This window comes from Bombina bombina, chromosome 10 (genome assembly GCF_027579735.1).
Source record: "Bombina bombina isolate aBomBom1 chromosome 10, aBomBom1.pri, whole genome shotgun sequence".
Taxonomy (NCBI): domain Eukaryota; kingdom Metazoa; phylum Chordata; class Amphibia; order Anura; family Bombinatoridae; genus Bombina; species Bombina bombina.
In genome coordinates, this window is record NC_069508.1 from 734,233 (window position 1) to 762,166 (window position 27,934).

Sequence of the window (27,934 nt, forward strand, 5' to 3'; positions counted from 1 at the left end):
GGGGGGGGGAAGATTATCGCGGAGGACAGAGCACGGGGGGGGGGATTATCACGCGAGGACAGAGCACGGGGGGGGGGGGATTATCACGCGAGGACAGAGCACGGGGGGGGGGATTATCACGCGAGGACAGAGCACGGGGGGGGGGAGAGATTATCACGCGAGGACAGAGCACGGGGGGGGGATTATCACGCGAGGACAGAGCAGGGGGGGGGGATTATCACGCGGGGACAGAGCACGGGGGGGGGGGGATTATCACGCGAGGACAGAGCCGGGGGGGGGGATTATCAGCGAGGACAGAGCACGGGGGGGAAGATTATCACGCGAGGACAGAGCACGGGGGGGGAAGATTATCACGCGAGGACAGAGCACGGGGGGGGGAAGATTATCACGGGAGGACAGAGCACGGGGGGGGGAAGATTATCACGCGAGGACAGAGCACGGGGGATTATCACGCGAGGACAGAGCACGGGGGGGGAAGATTATCACGCGAGGACAGAGCACGGGGGGGGGGGATTATCACGCGAGGACAGAGCACGGGGGGGGGGGATTATCACGCGAGGACAGAGCACGGGGGGGGGGGGATTATCACGCTGAGGACAGAGCACGGGGGGGGGGGAGAGATTATCACGCGAGGACAGAGCACGGGGGGGGGATTATCACGCGAGGACAGAGCACGGGGGGGGATTATCTCGCGAGGACAGAGCACGGGGGGGGGGGGATTATCACGCGAGGACAGAGCACGGGGGGGGGGATTATCACGCGAGGACAGAGCACGGGGGGGGAAGATTATCACGCGAGGACAGAGCACGGGGGGGGGAAGATTATCACGCGAGGACAGAGCACGGGGGGGAAGATTATCACGCGAGGACAGAGCACGGGGGGGGGAAGATTATCAGCGCGAGGACAGAGCACGGGGGATTATCACGCGAGGACAGAGCACGGGGGGGGAAGATTATCACGCGAGGACAGAGCACGGGGGGGGAAGATTATCACGCGAGGACAGAGCCCGGGGGGGGGGGGGAAGATTATCACGCCAGAGGACAGAGCACGGGGGATTATCACGCGAGGACAGAGCACGGGGGGGGGATTATCAGCGAGGACAGAGCCACGGGGGGGGGGGGGATATCACGCGAAGGACAGAGCACGGGGGGGGGGGGGGGGAGAGATTATCACGCGAGGACAGAGCACGGGGGGGAAGATTATCACGCAGAGGACAGAGCACGGGGGGGGGGGGGGGAAGATTATCACGCCGAGGACAGAGCACGGGGGGGGGATTATCACGCGCGAGGTCAGAGCACGGGGGGGGGGATTATCACGCGAGGACAGAGCACGGGGGGGGGGATTATCACGCGAGGACAGAGCACGGGGGGGGGGGGGGGGGAGAGATTATCACGCAGAGGACAAAGCACGGGGGGGGGGAGATTATCACGCGAGGACAGAGCACGGGGGGGGGGGATTATCACGCGAGGACAGAGCACGGGGGGGATTATCACGCGAGGACAGAGCACGGGGGGGGGATTATCACGCGAGGACAGAGCACGGGGGGGGGGATTATCACGCGAGGACAGAGCACGGGGGGGGGGATTATCACGCGAGGACAGAGCACGGGGGGGGGGATTATCACGCGAGGACAGAGCACGGGGGGGGATTATCACGCGAGGGACAGAGCACGGGGGGGGGGGAATTATCACGCGGAGGACAGAGCACGGGGGGGGGGGGGAATTATCACGCGAGGACAGAGCACGGGGGGGGATTATCACGCGAGGACAGAGCACGGGGGGGGGGGGGATTATCACGCGATGACAGAGCACGCGGGGGGGATAATCACGCGAGGACAGAGCCCGGGGGGGGGATTATCACGCGAGGACAGAGCACGGGGGGGGGAAGATTATCACGCGATGACAGAGCACGGGGGGGGGGGGGGGGGGGGGGATTATCACGCGAGGACAGAGCCCGGGGGGTGATTACTCACGCCGAGGACAGAGCACGGGGGGGGGAAGATTATCACGCGAGGACAGAGCACGGGGGGGAAGATTATCACGCGAGGAAAGAGCACGGGGGGGGGGAAGATTATCACGCGAGGGACAGAGCACGGGGGGGGGGAAAGATTATCACGCGGAGGACAGAGCCCGGGGGGGGGGAAGATTATCCGCGAGGACAGAGCCCGGGGGGGGGGGGATTATCACGCGAGGACAGAGCACGGGGGGGGGAAAGATTATCACGCGAGGGACAGAGCCCGGGGGGGGGGGATTATCACGCGAGGACAGAGCACGGGGGGGGAGGATTATCACGCTGAGGACAGAGCACGGTGGGGGGGGGAAGATTATCACGCGAGGACAGAGCACGGGGGGGGGGAAGATTATCACGCGAGGGACAGGAGCACGGGGGGGGGGGGAAGATTAACACGCGAGGACAGAGCACGGGGGGGGGGGAAGATTATCACGCGAGGACAGAGCACGGGGGGGGGAAGATTATCACGCGAGGACAGAGCACGGGGGGGGGAAGAGTTATCACGCGAGGACAGAGCACGGGGGGGGGGGATTATCACGCGAGGACAGAGGCACGGGGGGGGGGGGATTATCACGCGAGGACAGAGCACGGGGGGGGGGGGGGGATTATCACGCGAGGACAGAGCACGGGGGGGGAGAGTTATCACGCGAGGACAGAGCACGGGGGGGGGATTATCACGCGAGGACAGAGCACGGGGGGGGGATTATCACGCGAGGGACAGAGCACGGTGGGGGGGGATTATCACGCGAGGACAGAGCACGGGGGGGGATTATCAGCGCGAGGACAGAGCACGGGGGGGGGCAAGATTATCACGCGGCCGGCACGGGGAGAGATTATCACGCTGAGGACCAGGCACGGGGGGGGGGGAAGATTATCACGCGAGGACAGAGCACGGGGGGGGGGGGAGAGCTTATTACGCGAGGACAGAGCACGTGGGGGGGGGGGGGATTATCACGCGAGGACAGAGCACGGGGGGGGGATATCACGCGAGAGGACAGAGCACGGGGGGGATTATCACGCGAGGACAGAGCACGGGGGGGGGGGGGGGAAGATTATCACGCGAGGACAGAGCACGGGGGGGGGGGGGGGGAGATTATCACGCGAGGACAGAGCACGGGGGGGGGGGGAGATTAACACGCGAGGACAGAGCACGGGGGGGGGGGGGGGAAGATTATCACGCGAGGACAGAGCACGGGGGGGGGAAGATTATCACGCGGAGGACAGAGCACGGGGGGGGGAGAAGATTATCACGCGATGACAGAGCACGGGGGGGGGATTATCACGCGTGAGGACAGAGCCGGGGGGGGAAGATTATCACGCGAGGACAGAGCACGGGGGGGGAAGATTATCACGCGAGGACAGAGCACGGGGGGGGAAGATTATCACGCGAGGACAGAGCACGGGGGGGGAAGATTATCACGCGAGGACAGAGCACGGGGGGGGAAGATTATCACGCGAGGACAGAGCACGGGGGGGGGGGGAAGATTATCACGCTGAGGACAGAGCACGGGGGATTATCACGCGAGGACAGAGCACGGGGGGGGAAGATTATCACGCGAGGACAGAGCACGGGGGGGGGAAGATTATCACGCGAGGACAGAGCACGGGGGGGGGGGGGGAAGATTATCACGCGGAGGACAGAGCACGGGGGATTATCACGCGAGGGACAGAGCACGGGGGGGGGGATTATCACGCGAGGACAGAGCACGGGGGGGGGGGGGGATTATCACGCTGAGGACAGAGCACGGGGGGGGGGGGGGATTATCACGCGAGGACAGAGCACGGGGGGGGGGGGGGGAGAGATTATCACGCGAGGACAGAGCACGGGGGGGGGAGATTATCACGCGAGGACAGAGCACGGGGGGGGGGGATTGTCACGCGAGGACAGAGCACGGGGGGGATTATCACGCGAGGACAGAGCACCGGGGGGGGGGATTATCACGCGAGGACAGAGCACGGGGGGGGATTATCACGCGAGGACAGAGCACGGGGGGGGGGATTATCACGCGAGGACAGAGCACGGGGGGGGGGGGGGGATTATCACGCGAGGACAGAGCACGGGGGGGGGGGAGGAGATTATCACGCTGAGGACAGAGCACGGGGGGGGATTATCACGCGAGGACAGAGCACGGGGGGGGGGGGAGGAGATTATCACGCGAGGACAGAGCACGGGGGGGGGGGGGGAAGATTATCACGCGAGGACAGAGCACGGGGGGGGGGGGAAGATTATCACGCGAGGTCAGAGCACGGGGGAGGGGATTATCACGCGAGGACAGAGCACGGGGGGGGGGATTATCACGCAGAGGACAGAGCACGGGGGGGGGAGATTATCACGCAGAGGACAGAGCACGGGGGGGGGGGGAGATTATCACGCTGAGGACAGAGCACGGGGGGGGGGGAGATTATCACGCGAGGACAGAGCACGGGGGGGGGGGGAGATTATCACGCTGGAGGACAGAGCACGGGGGGGGGGAAAGATTATCACGCAGAGGACAGAGCACGGGGGGGGGGGAAAGATTATCACGCGAGGACAGAGCACGGGGGGGGGGGAAGATTATCACGCGAGGACAGAGCACGGGGGGGGGGGAAAGATTATCACGCGAGGACAGAGCACGGGGGGGGGGGGAGATTATCACGCGAGGACAGAGCACGGGGGGGGGGGAGATATATCACGCGAGGACAGAGCACGGGGGGGGGGGGGAGATTATCACGCGAGGACAGAGCACGGGGGGGGGGGGAGAAGAAAGATTATCACGCTGAGGACAGAGCAGGGGGGGGGGGGGGAGATTATCACGCGAGGACAGAGGCACGGGGGGGGGGGGGAAAGATTATCACGCGAGGACAGAGCACGGGGGGGGGGGAGATTATCACGCGAGGACAGAGCAACGGGGGGGGGGGGGAGATTATCACGCGAGGACAGAGCACGGGGGGGGGGGGGAGATTATCACGCGAGGACAGAGCACGGGGGGGGGGGGGAGAAAGATTATCACGCGAGGACAGAGCAGGGGGGGGGGGGGAGATTAACACGCGAGGACAGAGCACGGGGGGGGGGGAAAGATTATCACGCGAGGACAGAGCACGGGGGGGGGGGGGGGGGGAAGATTATCACGCGAGGACAGAGCACGGGGGGGGGGGGGGGAAAGATTAAAACGCGAGGACAGAGCACGGGGGGGGGGGGGGGAAGATTATCACGCGAGGACAGAGCACGGGGGGGGGGGGGGGAGAGATTATCACGCGGAGGACAGAGCACGGGGGGGGGGGAAGATTATCACGCGAGGACAGAGCACGGGGGGGGGGAGAGATTATCACGCGAGGACAGAGCACGGGGGGGGGGGAAAGATTATCACGCGAGGACAGAGCAGGGGGGGGGGGGGAGATTATCACGCGAGGACAGAGCACGGGGGGGGATTATCACGCGAGGACAGAGAGAGAGAGAGAGAGAGAGAGAGAGAGAGAGAGAGAGAGGGGGGGTTTGGGGGTTAAATCACACGGGGACAGGGCAGGGCATGGGGAGGGTTATCTAGCCCTATAGACACTTCATTGCTGATTTATAGCGCATTTGATATGAATGGTTCCATCACATGAGCAGCATTTGTTGTCATAAGATGAGGGCAGCTGCACACCTCTTGAAACACTGTCTTTGGATTGCATTAGCGTAAAGTCTCATTATACATTGTGTTTGTATAATTCAGTCTTCTGTTTCTTTACCGCATGTGCAGATGTTGAAGGCTTTTAATCTATTGATCTTTCTTTCCAGGCCTGCAATGAGTTCACCACCCATGTGATGAATCTACTCAGGGAGCAAAGCCGCACTCGACCCATCTCACCCAAGGAAATTGAGCGCATGGTGGGTATCATCCACCGCAAGTTCAGTTCAATTCAAATGCAGCTCAAGCAAAGTACATGTGAGGCCGTAATGATCCTTCGCTCTAGATTCCTGGATGCACGGTGAGTCTGCAGAAAGAGATACTGTACTTAAGGGCCATCATACATTTATATCATATGCACACCTTAAAACTCCGTTTGTGTTAACTTATACTCTAAGCAGTAGAGGTGTAGAGTCTCTTAGGGTCCTTTTTACCAATATGTCAAGGCAATGCATACAATACAATAGAGCTCCCAAAAAAATTGTAATTTATAAATCGTAGAAAATTAATAAATTGAAAATCACATTGCTTAATCTTATTAAAAATTATAGTTATTTCTTGCATGTAAGGGGCAAGAGTCCATGAGCTAGTGACGTATGGGATATACAATCCTACCAGGAGGGGGCAAAGTTTCCCAAAGCTCAAAATGCCTATAAATACACCCCTCACCACACCCACAATTTAGTTTTACAAACATTGCCTCCTATGGAGGTGGTGAAGTAATTTGTGCTTGATTTCATCTATGATAGGCGTTTCTAAGCATTCTGAAGCCTGATTCCTCTCAGAGTACAGAGTTTGTCAGAGGGATGTGGCCGGACAGATAGCTCAGCATGCTAAGGCCGCGCTTTACAAGTACCCAATACATACACATACAGAGTATCGCCTGTTGATTTTTATGGTTTCACTCATGGGAAATCTTTTCAAGGGTTCCTATACCATTACCTCTGCTGATATTTTTCAGTACTGGTTTTGCTATCTGCTATATGTGGATGGGTGTCTTCTGGTAAGTATGTATATTTTTTTAAGACACTCTCAGCTATGTTTGGTTTATGTTATAAAGTTTTAAATATATGTGTTTGCTTATATTTGCCAAGAGTCAGGTCTATGTATATTTCCCTTTCTTTCTGATGACACAATGAGTCCACGGATAATCAATAATTACTGTTGGGGAATATCACTCCTGGCCAGCAGGAGGAGGCAAAGAGCACCACAGGAAACTGTTAAATATCACTTCCCTTACCACAACCCCCAGCCATTCTCTTTGCCTACGTTAAAAGCAAGGAGGTGGTAAACTTTAGGTGTCTGAAAAGAAGCTTCTTCAATCAAGAGTTTATTATTTTAAAGCAGAGCAAGTTTTTTCTGCTCTTTCCTGGTGTTTAGCCGTAGCCCATGTCAGTCTCTTCAGTAGAGCAGTGGTGGTTTTTAAGCAATTGGGAACTTGCGGGGTATAATCCTCACTGTGCCTCCCAAATAGCTGTTTCTGCCCTATCTTGAAAGCCTGAGTAAGATTACTCAGTCTTCCTTTTTTTCCACAGGTCCATGTGAGGGAGAACGCCTCTCAAACCGAATGAGCTGCCCTGCTGCCAGACAGGTTTACATTAAGGTCTATGTGAGGAGTGACTTCCTCATACCGGCTGTCCACCTGCTGGACGGCTGGATTGCAGGTAAGTGTTTTTTGTTCTTCTATATAGGGGGACTGTGCACTTATGACATATACTGTAGCTTTCTTTGGGACATAATATATCCTTAGAAGGATATATTTCTTCTATAAGGTACGACGAGTCCACGGATTCATCCTTTACTTGTGGGATATTATCCTCCTGCTAACAGGAAGTGGCAAAGAGCACCACAGCAGAGCTGTCTATATAGCTCCTCCCTTAGCTCCACCCCCCCAGTCATTCTCTTTGCCTACTCTAAATACTAGGAAGGGTAAAGTAAAAGAGGTGAGAAAATATTAGTTTTTATTTTCTTCAAGCAAGAGTTTTTTGTTTTAAATGGTACCGGTGTGTACTATTTACTCTCAGGCAGCAGATGGATGAAGACTTCTGCCTGGAGGATGATGATCTTAGCATTTGTAACTAAGATTCAGTGCTGTTCCCACAGAGGCTGAGGAGTACAGGAAACTTCAGTGTGAGGAACGTTTTCATGCTATATAGCAGTGAGGTATGTAAAGTCATTTTTTCTGGAGAGACTGTGTATTTCAGAAAGGCTGACAGTATCCCCATGAGGGTAAGGGTAAGCAGTAATCCTAAGAGCTATAGAAAGGCATTACTAAGCTTGCATAAGGGGCTAATTAAAAAATGGTTGACACTGAGTTTTGAATGTTTGTGGGCAAATGTTTTCTGAACTGGGAGAACTGTTAACGTTTTGTGGGCAATAACGTTTTTTGGGCAACTTTATTGAGGGTACACTTGGCTTATTTTTTGGGTCTCAAAACCGCTCTGGTGCGGTTCTTTGAGGCTGTAGAGACGAGTGAGATGGGCGGGGCCTATTTTCGCGCCTCAGATGCACAGTTGTTTTCACTCAGCAAGCAGCAAGCTCCAACTCCTGAGGGCCCTTGTGGATGTTTTGGGCCAAATCGAAGCTTTAACCCCATATTTACAATCCCTGAGGGCAGGCTGTGGCAAGGTGCGGGGGGCGTTTTTTCCGGATTCAGGCCTTAATTCAATCCGGTTTGCACAATTAAGGGTTAAATGTTAAATTTTCTTGTGGGGCAAACTTAACTACACATATTGAGCCTGCTATCAAAAATTTGGTGGATTTTAAAGCAGTTTTGCAGAACGTGTATGCTTTTTTTCTCTTAAAGGTGCAGTACCGTTTTTTAAGATTGTTGTTTTTTTCACTAAATAAAGTGTTTTCATGCTTGTTTGTAGTCATAGCTAGCCTGTTCAACATGTCTGACATTGAGGAAACTCATTGTTCAATATGTTTAGAAGCCATTGTGGAACCCCCACTTAGAATGCGTCCCTCATGCACTGAAAGGTCAATAAATTGCAAAGAACATATTTTAGCTACTAAAAGTATGTCGCAAGATGATTCTCAGTCAGAAGGGAATTAGGTTATGCCATCTAATTCTCCCCAAGTGTCACAACCATTAAAGGGACACTCAGGTTAAATTAAATTTTCATGATTCAGATACAGCATTTAATTTTAAACAACTTTTCAATTTACTTCCATTAAACAAATGTGCACAGTCTTTTATATTTACAATTTTTGAGTCACCAGGTCCTACTGAGCATGTGCAAGAATTCACAGACTATACGTATATGCATTTGTGATTGGCTGATTACTATCACATGGTACAAGGGGAGTGGAAATATACATAACTTAGAAATTTGTTATAAAAATATCTGCTACTCATTTGAAGTTCAGACTAAGTGCTATTGCATTGTCTTGTTATCTTGCATTTGTTGATTATGCAAATCTAATGTGTTGACTGGTCCTTTAACGCCCGCACAAGCGACGCCAAGTACTTCTAGTGCGTCTAATTCTTTTACCCTGCAAGATATGGCCGCAGTTATGAATACTACCCTCACAGAGGTTTTATCTAAGCTGCCTGGGTTGCAGGGGAAGCGCAGTAGGTCTGGTGTGAGAACAAATGCTGAGCCCTCTGATGCTTTATTAGCCCTATCCGATGTACCCTCACAATGTTCTGAGGTAGGGATGAGGGATTTGCTGTCTGAGGGAGAGATTTCTGATTCAGGAAAGAAGTTCCCTCAGACAGACTCAGATATGACGGCTTTTAAATTTAATCTAGAACACCTCCGCTTATTGCTCAGGGAGGTTTTAGCGACTCTGGATGATTGTGACCCTATTGTAGTTCCAGAGAAATTGTGTAAAATGGACAGATTTCTAGAGGTCCCTGCTTACACTGATGTTTTTCCGGTCCCTAAGAGGATTTCGGACATTGTTACTAAAGAGTGGGATAGACCAGGTATTCCGTTCGCTCCCCCTCCTACTTTTAAGAAAATGTTTCCCATATCAGACACCATGCGGGACTTGTGGCAGACGGTCCCTAAGGTGGAGGGAGCAATTTCTACCCTGGCTAAGCGTACAACTATATGCCTATTGAGGACAGTTGTGCTTTCAAAGATCCTATGGATAAAAAATTAGAGGGTCTCCTAAAGAAAATATTTGTTCATCAGAGTTTTCTTCTCCCACCTATAGCGTGCATTGTTCCTGTAACTACTGCAGCTGCTTTTTGGTTCGAGGCTCTGGAGGAGGCTCTTCAGGTTGAGACCCCATTAGATGATATTCTGGATAGAATTATGGCTCTCAAGCTAGCTAATTCTTTCATTACAGATGCCGCTTTTCAACTGGCTAAATTAGCGGCAAAGAATTCAGGTTTTGCCATTTTAGCGTGTAGAGCGTTATGGCTTAAGTCCTGGTCTGCTGATGTGTCATCAAAATCTAAGCTTTTAGCCATCCCTTTCAAGGGTAAGACCCTATTCGGGCCTGAACTGAAAGAGATCATTTCAGAGATCATTTCAGACATCACTGGAGGAAAAGGCCATGCCCTTCCTCAGGATAAGACAAATAAGATGAGGACCAAACAAAATAATTTTCGTTCCTTTCGAAACTTCAAAGGTGGTCCCTCTACCTCTTCCCCTGCTGCAAAGCAAGAGGGGAATTTTGCTCAATCCAAGTCAGTCTGGAGACCTAACCAGACTTGGAACAAAGGTAAACAGGCCAAGAAGCCCGCTGCTGCCACCAAGTCAGCATGAAGGGGTAGCCCCCGATCCGGGACCGGATCTAGTAGGGGGCAGACTTTTTCTCTTCGCTCAGGCTTGGGCAAGAGACGTTCAGGACTCCTTTTCTTTAGAAATCGTAACCCAGGGGTATCTTCTAGATTTCAAAGATTCTCCTCCAAGGGGGAGATTCCACCTTTCTCAATTGTCTGTAAACCAGACAAAAAGAGAGGCGTTCTTACGCTGTGTAGAAGACCTATATACCATGGGAGTGATCTGCCCAGTTCCGAAAACAGAACCGGGGCAGGGGTTCTACTCCAATCTGTTTGTGGTTCCCAAAAAAGAGGGAACCTTCAGACCAATTTTAGATCTCAAGATCCTAAACAAATTCCTCAGAGTCCCATCCTTCAAAATGGAGACCATTCAGACTATTTTACCAATGATACAGGAGGGTCAATATATGACCACCGTGGACTTAAAGGATGCGTATCTACACATCCCTATCCACAAAGATCATCACCGGTTCCTCAGGTTCGCCTTTCTGGACAAGCAATACCAGTTTGTGGCTCTTCCCTTCGATTTGGCCACAGCTCCCAGACTTACCAACTAGCCAAATCTCACACGGACATCGTGTTGGCTTTTCTAAGATCTCACGGGTGGAAGGTGAATGTAAAAAAGGGTTCACTTATCCCTCTCACAAGGGTTCCATTCCTGGGAACTCTGATAGATTCGGTGGACATGAAAATTGTTCTGACGGAGGTCAGGAAATCAAAGATTTTAACCACCTGCCGAGCTCTTCATTCCATTCCTCAGCCGTCAGTGGCTCAGTGTATGGAGGTGATCGGACTAATGGTAGCGGCAATGGACATAGTTCCGTTTGCTCGCTTGCATCTCAGACCACTGCAACTATGCATGTTCAAACAGTGGAATGGGGATTATGCAGATTTATCTCCTCAGATAAATCTGGATCAAGAGACCAGAGACTCTCTTCTTGGGTGGTTGTCACGGGATCATCTGTCCCAGGGAATGTGTTTCCGCAGGCCAGCATGGTTCATAGTGACGACGGACGCCAGCCTATTGGGCTGGGGTGCAGTCTGGAATTCCCTGAAAGCACAGGGTTTGTGGACTCAGGAGGAGGCTCTCCTCCCGATAAATATTCTAGAACTGAGAGCGACATTCAACGCGCTTCAGGTGTGGCCTCAGCTGGCTTCGGCCAGATTCATAAGATTCCAGTCGGACAATATCACGACTGTAGCATATATCAATCATCAGGGGGGAACAAAGAGTTCTCTAGCGATGATAGAGGTTACCAAAATAATTTGATGGGCAGAGACTCACTCTTGCCATCTATCAGCAATCTATATCCCAGGAGTGGAGAACTGGGAAGCGGATTTTCTAAGTCGTCAGACTTTTCATCCGGGGGAGTGGGAACTCCATCCGGAGGTGTTTGCACAATTGATTCAGCAATGGGGCACACCAGAATTGGATCTGATGGCGTCTCGTCAGAACGCCAAACTTCCTTGTTACGGGTCCAGGTCAAGGGATCGTCAGGCAGTACTGATGCTCTAGCAGTACCCTGGTCGTTCAACCTGGCTTATGTGCTTCCACCATTTCCTCTCCTTCCTCGTTTGATTGCCAGAATCAAACAGGAGAGAGCTTCTGTGATTTTGATAGCACCTGCGTGGCCACGCAGGACTCGGTATGCAGACCTGGTGGACATGTCATCTCTTCCACCATGGACTCTGCCACTGAGACAGGACCTTCTAATTCAAGGTCCGTTCCAGCATCCAAATCTAGATTAATCGCTTGATTTTATCCAAGCGGGGTTTCTCTGAGTCGGTCATAGATACCTTGATTCAGGCTCGAAAGCCTGTCACTAGGAAAATTTATCATAAGATATGGCGTAAATATCTTTATTGGTGCGAATCCAAAGGCTACTCATGGAGTAAGATCAGGATTCCTAGGGTTTTGTCCTTTCTCCAAGAAGGATTGGAGAAGGGGCTATCAGCTAGTTCCTTAAAGGGACAGATATCTGCTTTATCAATTCTACTGCACAAGCGTCTGGCAGATGTTCCAGACGTTCGGTCGTTCTGTCAGGCTTTAGTTAGAATCAAGCCTGTGTTTAAACCTGTTGCTCCGCCTTGGAGTTTGAATTTAGTTCTTACGGTTCTTCAAGGGGTTCCGTTTGAAGTTATGCATTCCATAGATATTAAGCTTCTATCTTGGAAAGTTCTGTTTTTTAGTTGCTATCTCTTCGGCTCAAAGAGTTTCTGAACTATCTGCATTGCAATGCGACTCGCCTTATCTTGTTTTCCATGCTGATAAGGTGGTTTTGCGAACCAAACCTGGATTCCTTCCTAAGGTTGTTACTAATAGGAATATCAATCAGGAAATTGTTCCTTCTCTGTGTCCTAATCCTTCCTCTAAGAAGGAGCATCTGTTGCACAACTTGGACGTGGTTCGTGCTTTGAAGTTTTACTTGCAAGCAACCAAAGATTTCCGTCAAACATCTTCTTTGTTTGTTGTCTATTCTGGAAAACGTAGAGGTCAAAAAGCTACGGCTACCTCTCTTTCTTTTTGGCTGAAGAGCATTATCCGTTTGGCATACGAGACTGCTGGACAGCAGCCTCCTAAAAGGATTACAGCTCACTCTACTAGAGCGGTGGCTTCCACATGGGCTTTTAAAAATGCTTCTGTTGAACAGATTTGTAAGGCTGCGACTTGGTCTTCGCTCCATACCTTTTCCAAATTTTACAAATGTGATACTTTTGCTTCTTCGGAGGCTATTTTTGGGAGAAAAGTTCTTCAAGCAGTGGTGCTTTCTGTTTAACCATCTGTCTTGTCCCTCCCGTTCATCCGTGTCCTGTAGCTTTGGTATTGTATCCCACAAGTAAAGGATGAATCCGTGGACTCGTCGTACCTTATTGAAGAAAAGTACATTTATGCTTACCTGATAAATTAATTTCTTCTATGGTACGACGAGTCCTCGGCCCGCCCTGTCATTTTAAGACAGATTATATTTTTTTATTTTAAACTTCCGTCACCTCTGCGCACCTTTTAGTTTCTCCTTTTTCTTCCTGTACCTTCGGTCGAATGACTGGGGGGTGGAGTTAAGGGAGGAGCTATATAGACAGCTCTGCAGTTGTGCTCTTTGCCCCTTCCTGTTAGCAGGAGGATAATATCCCACAAGTAAAGGATGAATCCGTAGACTCGTCGTACCATAGAAGAAATTAATTAATCAGGTAAGCATAAATTTAGTTTTTTTAGCAGGAGGCAGGCACTATTGTGACTAGGGGTTAATACTTTCCTTTATACTAGTATCCCCTATTATTTTGTGTTGGCTCTGGTACGTTCAGGGGCTTATCTGGGTAATCCCGTATGCCTCATGTGTATAATTTATTTGCTAATGGATATTAGCTTTATGGTTCTTTTTTAGGTATATTGAGCTTGCTCTTTATTATCTAAAAGACTTAAAGGGCATATTATTTTGTTTACTGAGAGAGACTTGTATCACAAAGGCTGTCACTTTTATAGTTTTCTGCTCTGCATGCAGACTGATGTCAATGGCGGGAATCAGATAAGTTGGAGGTTATTGTTCTGAGGGTGCAATTTTGTTGATAATGATACGCTGCTTTCGATTGCAGGGGGAGTGTCTCCGGCGCCACTACTAGCCGACTTTGCTAGCTAATTCATCATGTAGGTAGGAAGTCTAATCTTAGTGATGTGTTTATTTTTTATCTAAAGATTGACTAGCAGAAAGGGCTATAGCTCCTTTGATGATGCATTTAACCTCAGATGAGACTCTGCGTGTTTCTGTTTTTGTGGCAGCAGTTTAATCCTCCTACTGCCTTAAAGTTCTATAAAGCTTTATTAATGCACGAGCTCTGTTTTCCTACCTCTGGCTCACATGTCCCCTCAATCTAAAAGCGGGTTCTGTGTAGGGGTTATGAAGTTAACAATATTTTTACTCTTAAAGTGACAGTACAGATTGAATTTTATTTTCCATTCTGTGTAGTGAGCATGCCTATTTGGGAGCAGGAGACTTTTGTAAACATGCCCATTATATTCAGAGGTCCACATTGATGTTCCTATTTGTTGGTGCCTACCTTAATTGTCTAGTTAAGGATTTAATAAAGGGGTTATATTATAAGTTTTCTCCACTGTGGTTAGTGGTGAGCTTCCAGGAAGTACCTTCCCTGACTTCCAATATATGTTTATGGTGCTGGTGGACCATAATATGAAAGTACATTTATGTCCCTTTTGTTTAGAGCCTCATGTCCTTCAGGATAAATAATTACTCTGTTTAATGTCTTGCTTTTTGAAATTCAGATGAGTTGTTACATGCAAGCCTCATGTCTCCCGGGATGATGCTGTTTAGCCAATGCCACAGCTTTCTCCTTTTATTAGGGAGATATGATATGCTTCAGGAAAGTTCTTCTCTGTGAAAGGCACATGTTGAGCAAAAAGAGGCTGCTTCTTGGGTGGTAACTAGCCATAGAACAAGCTATTATGCTATTGTTCGTTCTCAGGTTGAGCGCTTCTCTCTTTTTATTTATGATAAATATATGCACCTCGATGTACCGCCGTGTGAGGGTGATACATATATGGAAATGAAAAAACAAGTGTTATAAAGCGCTAAGGTCTAAAAATTAATCCAGGCCACTCCCTAACCACCTCTCCAAATGGCTATATAGAAAACAGAGTATCAAAATATAAAATGAGAGGGCGCTAAAAGCAAGAATAAATACCACACTTAATCTCTAAAAAATTATGAGTTTAATAAACATAATTAAACATATATATGGCAAGTAAAAATTACTAACATCAAAAAATAGAAGGGACGTCTCCCTATAGAAAATAAATCTTAAAAATACCACCAATATATTCAGAAAAAATGTTAAATTTCATTTATCATCCGTATGTATAAGGACAAAAAAGTATAGTCAAATCGATGTAGACCACTGGTAAAAATTGATCCGCAAATGCTCAGGGACCAGCAGTTGATAATGATCCAAAAAAATGATTAACAATGTTGCATAACACTTTCAGTCATTTTGTGGCAATTCTTAAATAGATGAGTGCCTAAAGTTTAAAGACAGCGTTCCACCTTTTATATGCAATTATCAAAAGTGCTTATGTATATGTTAAAAAGGGCGCTCCAGGGCGTCTTACCGTTTTCTTTTATCGGCTAAAAGCAGGCCGCTCAGCTTATGTAGTGAAGGTTCACCCGTGGTGATTGAGTGATATTCAAGCTTCCAGGTAAACTCCCACTAAGGTTAAACCTTAGTGGGAGTTTACCTGGAAGCTTGAATATCACTCAATCAAACGGTAAGACGCCCTGGAGCGCCCTTTTTAACATATACATAAGCACTTTTGATAATTGCATATAAAAGGTGGAACGCTGTCTTTAAACTTTAGGCACTCATCTATTTAAGAATTGCCACAAAATGACTGAAAGTGTTATGCAACATTGTTAATCATTTTTTTGGATCATTATCAACTGCTGGTCCCTGAGCATTTGCGGATCAATTTTTACCAGTGGTCTACATCGATTTGACTATACTTTTTTGTCCTTATACATACGGATGATAAATGAAATTTAACATTTTTTCTGAATATATTGGTGGTATTTTTAAGATTTATTTTCTATAGGGAGACGTCCCTTCTATTTTTTGATGTTAGTAATTTTTACTTGCCATATATATGTTTAATTATGTTTATTAAACTCATAATTTTTTAGAGATTAAGTGTGGTATTTATTCTTGCTTTTAGCGCCCTCTCATTTTATATTTTGATACATATATGGACCTCGATGTACCGGTGTGTGAAGGTGATACATATATGCACCTCGATGTACCGCCGTGTGAGGGTGATACATATATGCACCTCGATGTACCGGTGTGTGAAGGTGATACATATATGCACCTCGATGTACCGCCGTGTGAGGGTGATACATATATGCACCTCGATGTACCGCCGTGTGAGGGTGATACATATATGGACCTCGATGTACCGGTGTGTGAGGGTGATACATATATGCACCTCGATGTACCGCCGTGTGAGGGTGATACATATATGCACCTCGATGTACCGGTGTGTGAAGGTGATACATATATGCACCTCGATGTACCGCTGTGTGAGGGTGATACATATATGTACCTCGATGTACCGCCGTGTGAGGGTGATACATATATGCACCTCGATGTACCGGTGTGTGAGGGTGATACATATATTCACATTAGTGTACCAATGTGTTAGGGGGATACATATATGCACATTGATGTACCGCTGTGTGAGGGTGATACATATATGCACATTAGTGTACCGCTGTGTTAGAGGGATACATATATGTACTTTAGTGTACCGCTGTGTTAGGGGGATACATATATGCACATTAGTGTACCACTGTGTTAGGGGGATACATATATGCACATCAGTGTACCAATGTGTTAGGGGGATACATATATGCACATTAGTGTACCGCTGTGTGAGGGGGATACATTTATGCACATCGGTGTACCACTGTGTGAGGTTTATATGTATAAGTTATGGTGATGCATATATGCACTGTCATATGCATATATACACATCAATATAAAGATATGTGTGTTGGAGGAATGTGTGCTACATATGTGTGTTGGAGGAATGTGTGCTACATATGTGTTGGAGGAATGTGTGCTACATATGTGTGTTGGAGGAATGTGTGCTACATATGTGTGTTGGAGGAATGTGTGCTACATATGTGTTGGAGGAATGTGTGCTACATATGTGTTGGAGGAATGTGTGCTACATATGTGTTGGAGGAATGTGTGCTACATATGTGTTGGAGGAATGTGTGCTACATATGTGTTGGAGGAATGTGTGCTACATATGTGTTGGAGGAATGTGTGCTACATATGTGTTGGAGGAATGTGTGCTACTATGTGTTGGAGGAATGTGTGTGTGTGTGGAGGAATGTGTGTGTGTGTGGAGGAATGTGTGTGTGTGGAGGAATGTGTGCTACATATGTGTGTTGGAGGAATGTGTGCTACATATGTGTGTTGAGGAATGTGTGCTACATATGTGTGTTGGAGGAATGTGTGCTACATATGTGTTGGAGGAATGTGTGCTACATACTGTGTTGTTGGAGGAATGTGTGCTACATATGTGTGTTGGAGGAATGTGTGCTACATATGTGTTCGGAGGAATGTGTGCTACATATGTGTGTTGGATGGAATGTGTGCTACATATGTGTGTGGAGGAATGTGTGCTACATATGTGTGTTGGAGGAATGTGTGCTACATATGTGTGTTGGAGGAAGTTGTGCTACATATGTGTTGGTGGAAATGTGTGCTGTGCTACATATGTGTGTTGGTGAGGGGGCTACATATGTGTGTTGGAGGAATGTGTGCTACATATGGTGTTGGAGGAATGTGTGCTACATTATGTGTTGGAGGAATGTGTGCTACATATGTGTTGGAGGAATGTGTGCTACATATGTGGTTGGAGGAATGTGTGCTACATATGTGTGTTGGAGGAATGTGGCTACATATGTGTTGGAGGAATGTTGTGCTACATATGTGTGTTGGAGGAATGTGTGCTACATATGTGTTGGAGGAATGTGTGCTACATATGTGTGTTGGAGGATGTGTGCTACATATGTGTGTGGAGGAATGTGTGCTACATATGTGTTTGGAGGAATGTGTGCTACATATGTGTGTTGGAGGAATGTGTGCTACATATGTGTGTTGGAGGAATGTGTGCTACATATGTGTGTTGGAGAATGTGTGCTACATATGTGTTGGAGGAATGTGTGCTACATATGTGTGTTGGAGGAATGTGTGCTACATATGTGTGTTGGAGGAATGTGTGCTACATATGTGTTGGTGGAATGTGTGCTACATATGTGTGTTGGAGGAATGTGTGCTACATATGTGTGTTGGTGGAATGTGTGCTACATATGTGTGTTGGAGGAATGTGTGCTACATATGTGTTGGTGGAATGTGTGCTACATATGTGTGTTGGAGGAATGTGTGCTACATATGTGTTGGAGGAATGTGTGCTACATATGTGTGTTGGAGGAATGTGTGCTACATATGTGTTGGAGGAATGTGTGCTACATATGTGTGTTGGAGGAATGTGTGCTACATATGTGTGTTGGAGGAATGTGTGCTACATATGTGTGTTGGAGGAATGTGTGCTACATATGTGTGTTGGAGGAATGTGTGCTACATATGTGTGTTGGAGGAATGTGTGCTACATATGTGTGTTGGAGGAATGTGTGCTACATATGTGTTGGAGGAATGTGTGCTACATATGTGTGTTGGAGGAATGTGTGCTACATATGTGTTGGAGGAATGTGTGCTACATATGTGTGTTGGAGGAATGTGTGCTACATATGTGTTGGAGGAATGTGTGCTACATATGTGTGTTGGAGGAATGTGTGCTACATATGTGTTGGAGGAATGTGTGCTACATATGTGTGTTGGAGGAATGTGTGCTACATATGTGTGTTGTAGGAATGTGTGCTACATATGTGTTGTAGGAATGTGTGCTACATATGTGTGTTGGAGGAATGTGTGCTACATATGTGTTGTAGGAATGTGTGCTACATATGTGTGTTGGAGGAATGTGTGCTACATATGTGTGTTGGAGGAATGTGTGCTACATATGTGTTGGAGGAATGTGTGCTACATATGTGTGTTGGAGGAATGTGTGCTACATATGTGTGTTGGAGGAATGTGTGCTACATATGTGTGTTGGAGGAATGTGTGCTACATATGTGTTGGAGGAATGTGTGCTACATATGTGTGTTGGAGGAATGTGTGCTACATATGTGTGTTGGAGGAATGTGTGCTACATATGTGTTGGTGGAATGTGTGCTACATATGTGTGTTGGAGGAATGTGTGCTACATATGTGTTGGAGGAATGTGTGCTACATATGTGTGTTGGAGGAATGTGTGCTACATATGTGTTGGAGGAATGTGTGCTACATATGTGTGTTGGAGGAATGTGTGCTACATATGTGTGTTGGAGGAATGTGTGCTACATATGTGTTGGAGGAATGTGTGCTACATATGTGTTGGTGGAATGTGTGCTACATGTGTGTGTTGGAGGAATGTGTGCTACATATGTGTTGGTGGAATGTGTGCTACATATGTGTGTTGGAGGAATGTGTGCTACATATGTGTTGGAGGAATGTATGCTACATATGTGTGTTGGAGGAATGTGTGCTACATATGTGTGTTGGAGGAATGTGTGCTACATATGTGTGTTGGAGGAATGTGTGCTACATATGTGTTGGAGGAATGTGTGCTACATATGTGTGTTGGAGGAATGTGTGCTACATATGTGTTGGAGGAATGTGTGCTACATATGTGTTGGAGGAATGTGTGCTACATATGTGTGTTGGAGGAATGTGTGCTACATATGTGTGTTGTAGGAATGTGTGCTACATATGTGTTGTAGGAATGTGTGCTACATATGTGTGTTGGAGGAATGTGTGCTACATATGTGTTGTAGGAATGTGTGCTACATATGTGTGTTGGAGGAATCTGTGCTACATATGTGTGTTGGAGGAATGTGTGCTACATATGTGTTGTAGGAATGTGTGCTACATATGTGTGTTGGAGGAATCTGTGCTACATATGTGTGTTGGAGGAATGTGTGCTACATATGTGTTGGAGGAATGTGTGCTACATATGTGTGTTGGAGGAATGTGTGCTACATATGTGTTGGAGGAATGTGTGCTACATATGTGTTGGAGGAATGTGTGCTACATATGTGTTGGAGGAATGTGTGCTACATATGTGTTGTAGGAATGTGTGCTACATATGTGTTGTAGGAATGTGTGCTACATATGTGTTGGAGGAATGTGTGCTACATATGTGTTGGAGGAATGTGTGCTACATATGTGTTGCTCACTATGAAGGTACTTGGGGTTGTGTTATGAACTCTGAATTTTTTTGTTTCAGGAGGAAGAGAAGAAACTTCAACAAGCAAGCTACAGAGATCCTCAATGAATATTTTTATTCCCACCTCAGCAACCCGTACCCCAGTGAGGAAGCCAAAGAAGAACTTGCCAAGAAATGTGCCATCACGGTATCACAGGTGGGTGTGCAACTATCTGTTTGTTGGCTTTGATGAAAACAACTGATATGGAAACCACCAGTTCCTCACAGATGGAAATTCAGGCTAATTAGAGATTCTTGGCGAGACCTCTTTTGGCCCCAAACATGTTTGTCGTTTTATGGTAGGATGTGCATACTGTGGCTATTTACCTTGGGGAGAACTAATGAAAAACTCCTGCTCCAATCTAAATCCAAGTTAACCAAGCACTTTTTGATTCCAGGGCAAATGTCACTGTGTGGCCCTAGATGTATCTTCTGCTTATTGTGGTCACGTAGGATGTAAACTTGTGTTACTACAAGTATCAGACCCGCACCCTGTACCTGACCACTGAACCCGTGCCGCCTGCCCTGATCCTTGTCCTGTACCAGTCCACTGAACCTGTGCCACCTGCCCCGATCCTCACCATGTACCAGACCACTGAACCTGTGCCACCTGCCCCGATCCTCACCATGTACCAGACCACTGAACCTGTGCCGCCTGCCCTGTTCCTCACCCTGTACCAGACCACTGAACCTGTGCCGCCTGCCCTGATCCTCACCATGTACCAGACCACTGAGCCTGTGCCACCTGCCCCGATCCTCACCATGTACCAGACCACTGAACCTGTGCCACCTGCCCCGATCCTCACCATGTATGAGACCACTGAACCTGTGCCGCCTGCCCCGATCCTCACTCTGTACCAGAGCACTGAACCTGTGCCACCTGCCCCGATCCTCACCTTCTACCAGACCACTGAACCTGTGCCACCTGCCCTGATCAACACCTTTTACCTGACCACTGAACCTGTGCCGCCTGCCCTGATCCTCACCCTGTACCAGACCACTGAACCTGTGCCGCCTGCCCTGATCCTCACCCTGTACCAGTCCACTGAACCTGTGTCACCTGCCCCGATCCTCACCATGTACCAGACCACTGAACCTGTGCCACCTGCCCCGATCCTCACCATGTACCAGACCACTGAACCTGTGCCGCCTGCCCTGATCCTCACCCTGTACCTGACCACTGAACCCGTGCCGCCTGCCCTGATCCTTGTCCTGTACCAGTCCATTGAACCCGTGCCGCCTGCCCTGATCCTCAACCTGTACCAGACCACTGAACCTGTGCCGCCTGCCCTGATCCTCATCCTGTACCAGACCACTGAACCTGTGCCGCCTGCCCTGATCCTCACCATGTACCAGACCACTGAACCTGTGCCACCTGCCCTGATCCTCACCCTGTACCAGACCACTGAACCTGTGCCGCCTGCCCTGATCCTCACCCTGTACCAGACCACTGAACCTGTGCCGCCTGCCCTGATCCTCAACCTGTACCAGACCACTGAACCTGTGCCGCCTGCCCTGATCCTCACCCTGTACCAGACCACTGAACCTGTGCCGCCTGCCCTGATCCTCACCCTGTACCAGACCACTGAACCTGTGCCACCTGCCCCGATCCTCACCATGTACCAGACCACTGAACCTGTGCCACCTGCCCCGATCCTCACCATGTACCAGACCACTGAACCTGTGCCACCTGCCCCGATCCTCACCATGTACCAGACCACTGAACCTGTGCCACCTGCCCCGATCCTCACCATGTACCAGACCACTGAACCTGTGCCACCTGCCCCGATCCTCACCATGTACCAGACCACTGAACCTGTGCCACCTGCCCCGATCCTCACCATGTATGAGACCACTGAACCTGTGCCGCCTGCCCCGATCCTCACTCTGTACCAGAGCACTGAACCTGTGCCACCTGCCCCGATCCTCACCTTCTACCAGACCACTGAACCTGTGCCACCTGCCCTGATCAACACCTTTTACCTGACCACTGAACCTGTGCCGCCTGCCCTGATCCTCACCCTGTACCAGACCACTGAACCTGTGCCGCCTGCCCTGATCCTTACCCTGTACCAGACCACTTAACCTGTGCCACCTGCCCTGATCCACACCTTTTACCTTACCACTGAACCTGTGCTACCTGCCCTGATCCTCACCCTGTACCAGACCACTGAACCTGTGCCACCTGCCCTGATCCTCACCCTGTACCAACCACTGAACCTGTGCCACCTGCCCTGATCCACACCTTTTACCAGACCACTGAACCTGTGCCTACACAAAAAAGTTAACAATGGCACTAACTAGGTGGCAATCCCCACAAATTATTTGATATTCTTATAGCGTTCCTTATGTAGTCTATTATAATTGCGCTATGAATCCATTAATATCTAAATTCAGGTGGGTTGGTGCTGTGCATTAGTTATTATCCACACCTTGTACCTGACCACTGAACCTGTGCCGTCTGCCCTGATTCTCACCCTTTACTAGACCACTGAACCTGTGCCGCCTGCCCTGATCCTCGCCCTATGCCAGACCACTGAACCTGAGCTACCTGCCCTGATCCACACCTTGTACCTGACCACTGAACCTGTGCTGCCTGCCCTGATCCACATTCTGTACCTGACCACTGAACCTGTGCCGCCTGCCCTGATCCTCACCCTGTACCAGACCACTGAACCTGTGCCAGCTGCCCTGATCCTCACCCTGTACCAGACCACTGAACCTGTGCCGCCTGCCCTGATCCACAACTTGTACCTGACCACTGAACCTGTGCCGCCTGCCCTGATCCACACCTTGTACCTGACCACTGAACCTGTGCCGCCTGCTCTGATCCACACCTTGTACCTGACCACTGAACCTGTGCCGCCTGCCCTGATCCACACCTTGTACCTGACCACTGAACCTGTTCTTCCTGCCCTGATCCACACCTTGTACCTGACCACTGAACCTGTTCTTCCTGCCCTGATCCACACCTTGTACCTGACCACTGAACCTGTGCCGCCTGCCATGATCCACACCTTGTACCTGACCACTGAACCTGTGCCGCCTGCCCTGATCTACACCTTGTACCTGACCACTGAACCTGTTCTTTCTGCCCTGATCCACACCTTGTACCTGACCACTGAACCTGTGCCGCCTGCCCTGATCCACACCTTGTACCTGACCACTGAACCTGTTCTTCCTGCCCTGATCCACACCTTGTACCTGACCACTGAACCTGTGGCGCCTGCCCTGATCCACACCCCGTACCTGACCACTGAACCTGTGCCGCCTGCCCTGATCCACACCTTGTACCTGACCACTGAACCTGTTCTTCCTGCCCTGATCCACACCTTGTACCTGACCACTGAAGCTGTGGCGCCTGCCCTGATCCACACCCCGTACCTGACCACTGGACCTGTTCCGCCTGCCCTGATCCTCACCCTGTACCTGACCACTGAACCTGTGCTACCTGCCCTGATTCTCACCCTATGCCAGACCACTGAACCTGTTCTTTCTGCCCTGATCCACACCTTGAACCTGACCACTGAACCTGTGCCGCCTGCCCTGATCTACACCTTGTACCTGACCACTGAACCTGTGCCGCCTGCCCTGATCCACACCTTGTACCAGACCACTGAACCTGTGCCGCCTGCCCTGATCCACACCTTGTACCTGACCACTGAACCTGTGCCGCCTGCCCTGATCTACACCTTGTACCTGACCACTGAACCTGTTCTTCCTGCCCTGATCCACACCTTGTACCTGACCACTGAACCTGTGCCGCCTTCCCTCATCCGCACCTTGTACCTGACCACTGAACCTGTGGCGCCTGCCCTGATCCACACCTTGTACCTGACCACTGAACCTGTGGCGCCTGCCCTGATCCACACTCCGTACCTGACCACTGAACCTGTGCCGCCTGCCCTGATCCTCACCCTGTACCTGACCACTGAACCTGTGCCGCCTGCCCTGATCCTCACCCTGTACCTGACCACTGAACCTGTGCCGCCTGCCCTGATCCACACCCTGTACCTGATCACTGAACCTGTTCTTCCTGCCCTGATCCACACCCTGTACCTGATCACTGAACCTGTTCTTCCTGCCCTGATCCACACCTTGTACCTAACCACTGAACCTGTGGCGCCTGCCCTGATCCACACCCCGTACCTGACCACTGAACCTGTTCTTCCTGCCCTGATCCACAGCCTGTACCTGACCACTGAACCTGTGCTTCCTGCCCTGATGCTCACCCTGTACCAGACCACTGAACCTGTGCCGCCTGCCCTGATCCACACCCTGTACCTGATCACTGAACCTGTTCTTCCTGCCCTGATCCTCACTCTGTACACAGCCTTCAGCTTTTGCGTCTCTCCTCCAGCTTCACCCAGTATAACTGCCTTTGCACTATCTTAAAGTGATAGAAAATTCTAGCATTTCAAAAATGCTTGGATTTATCATCACTAAAAAATAAAAGTGACCCACAACACTACTTAGTTTTCTCTTGTTAAGTGTATCCAGTCCACGGATCATCCATTACTTATGGGATATTAACTCCTCCCCAACAGGAAGTGCAAGAGGATTCACCCAGCAGAGCTGCTATATAGCTCCTCCCCTAACTGCCATTACCAGTCATTCTCTTGCACCCAACGAATAGATAGGATGTGTGAGAGGACTGTGGTGATTATACTTAGTTTCATACCTTCAATCAAAAGTTTGTTATTTTATAATAGCACCGGAGTGTGTTATTCCTTCTCTGGTAGAATTTGAAGAAGAATCTACCTGAGTTTTCTATGATTTTAGCCGGAGTAGTTAAGATCATATTGCTGTTTCTCGGCCATCTGAGGAGAGGTAAACTTCAGATCAGGGGACAGCGGGCAGATTAATCTGCAAAGAGGTATGTAGCAGCTTATTATTTTCTGACAATGGAATTGATGAGAAAATTCTGCCATACCGATATAATGTAAACTCAGCCTTAAATGCAGTAGCAGCAACTGGTATCAGGCTGTCATGTATGTATATTTTACACTTCAGTATTCTGGGGAATGGCACTTCACTGGAATTATACTGTATGCATAAAACTTTAGCCTAATTTGCAGGGACTAGCAACAGGCTTTTTAATAAAACTCAATTTATTAATGTTAAACATTTTTTGCTGGCATGTAAAATCGTTTAATTTTCTGAGGTACTGGGTGAAAAAATGTTTTGGGCACTATTTTTTTCCACTTGGCAGTCGTTTTATTTAATTTATGACAGTTTACTGATCTCTCTCACTGTTATGTGTGAGGGGGAGGGGCCTTTTTTGGCGCTTTTGCTACGCATCAAAAAATTCAGTCAGAAGTTTATTGTCTTCCCTGCATGATCCGGTTCATCTCTACAGAACTCAGGGGTCTTCAAAACTTGTTTTGAGGGAGGTAATCACTCACAGCAGAGCTGTGAGATTGTAGTTGACTGTGATAAAAAAACGTTTATTTCTGTATTTTTTTTTTTTTTTTTTTTCTGCTATCAGGGTTAGTTATCCTTTGCTAATGGGAGCAATCCTTTGCTAAAATTGTGTTTTTTACAAAGATTTGATGCTATAACTTTTCAGTTTATTAATTTTCAACTGTCATAACTTTTTCTGTGCTTCTTATAGGCACAGTACGTTTTCATATTATAGTAAATTACTTGAAAAGTATTTCCAAGTTGCTAGTTTATTTGCTAGTGTGTTAAACATGTCTGATTCAGAGGAAGATATCTGTGCTATATGTGCTAAAGCCAAAGTGGAGCCCAATATAAATTTATGTACTAACTGTATTGATGCTACTTTAAATAAAAGTCAATCTGTACAAATTGAACATATTTCACCAAACAACGAGGGGAGAGTTATGCCGACTAACTCGCCTCACGTGTCAGTACCTGCATCTCCCGCTCGGGAGGTGCGTGATATTGTAGCGCCGAGTACATCTGGGCGGCCATTACAAATCACATTACAGGATATGGCTACTGTTATGACTGAAGTTTTGGCTAAATTACCAGAACTAAGAGGTAAGCGTGATCACTCTGGGGTGAGAACAGAGTGCGCTGATAATATTAGGGCCATGTCAGACACTGCGTCACAATTTGCAGAACATGAGGACGGAGAGCTTCATTCTGCGGGTGACGGTTCTGATCCAAACAAACTGGATTCAGATATTTCAAATTTTAAATTTAAGCTGGAAAACCTCCGTGTATTACTAGGGGAGGTGTTAGCGGCTCTGAATGATTGTAACACAGTTGCAATACCAGAGAAAATATGTAGGTTGGATAAATATTTTGCGGTACCGGCGAGTACTGACGTTTTTCCTATACCTAAGAGACTTACTGAAATTGTTACTAAGGAGTGGGATAGACCCGGTGTGCCGTTCTCACCCCCTCCGATATTTAGAAAGATGTTTCCAATAGACGCCACCACACGGGACTTATGGCAAACGGTCCCTAAGGTGGAGGGAGCAGTTTCTACTTTAGCTAAGCGTACCACTATCCCGGTGGAGGATAGCTGTGCCTTTTCAGATCCAATGGATAAAAAGTTAGAGGGTTACCTTAAGAAAATGTTTGTTCAACAAGGTTTTATATTGCAACCTCTTGCATGCATTGCGCCTGTCACGGCTGCAGCAGCATTTTGGTTTGAGTCTCTGGAAGAGACACTTGAATCAGCTCCATTAGATGAGATTACACACAAGCTTAAAGCCCTTAAGTTAGCTAACTCATTTATTTCAGATGCCGTAGTACATTTAACTAAACTTACGGCTAAGAATTCCGGATTCGCCATTCAGGCACGCAGAGCACTGTGGCCAAAATCCTGGTCAGCTGACGTTACTTCTAAATCTAAATTGCTTAATATACCTTTCAAAGGGCAGACCTTATTCGGGCCCGGGTTGAAAGAAATTATCGCTGACATTACAGGAGGTAAAGGCCATGCCCTGCCTCAAGACAGAGCCAAACCTAAGGCTAGACAGTCTAATTTTCGTTCCTTTCGTAATTTCAAAGCAGGAGCAGCATCAACTTCCTCTGCACCAAAACAGGAAGGAGCTGTTGCTCGCTACAGACAAGGCTGGAGACCTAACCAGTCCTGGAACAAGGGCAAGCAGGCCAGGAAACCTGCTGCTGCCCCTAAGACAGCATGAATCGAGGGCCCCCGATCCGGGAACGGATCTAGTGGGGGGCAGACTTTCTCTCTTCGCCCAGGCTTGGGCAAGAGATGTCCAGGATCCCTGGGCGTTAGAGATCATATCTCAGGGATACCTTCTAGACTTCAAATTCTCTCCCCCAAGAGGGAGATTTCATCTGTCAAGGTTGTCAACAAACCAAATAAAGAAAGAGGCGTTTCTACGCTGCGTACAAGATCTTTTATTAATGGGAGTGATCCATCCGGTTCCTGCGTACTAAACCTGGGTTCCTACCTAAGCTGGTCACTAACAGGAATATCAATCAAGAGATTGTGGTTCCATCTTTGTGTCCTAATCCTTCTTCGAAAAAGGAACGTCTGCTACACAATCTAGATGTAGTCCGTGCCCTGAAATTTTATCTACAGGCAACTAAGGATTTTCGACAAACGTCTTCCCTGTTTGTCGTTTATTCTGGTCAGAGGAGAGGTCAAAAAGCTTCGGCTACCTCTCTCTCCTTTTGGCTTCGTAGCATAATACGGTTAGCCTATGA

General features: G+C 48.7%; 1 protein-coding gene across 1 annotated transcript in view; it reads left to right on the forward strand.

The window, feature by feature from the left end:
* Positions 1-5,516: 5,516 nt before the first annotated feature.
* Positions 5,517-27,934, forward strand: part of LOC128641173 (pre-B-cell leukemia transcription factor 1) — a 354,783-nt gene continuing 332,365 nt past the window's right edge. The window contains exons 1-3 of the mRNA XM_053693741.1: positions 5,517-5,525; positions 5,768-5,958; positions 20,300-20,435. Of these exons, the coding sequence (XP_053549716.1) occupies positions 5,517-5,525; positions 5,768-5,958; positions 20,300-20,435 (336 nt within the window). The remainder of the gene's footprint in view (positions 5,526-5,767; positions 5,959-20,299; positions 20,436-27,934) is intronic.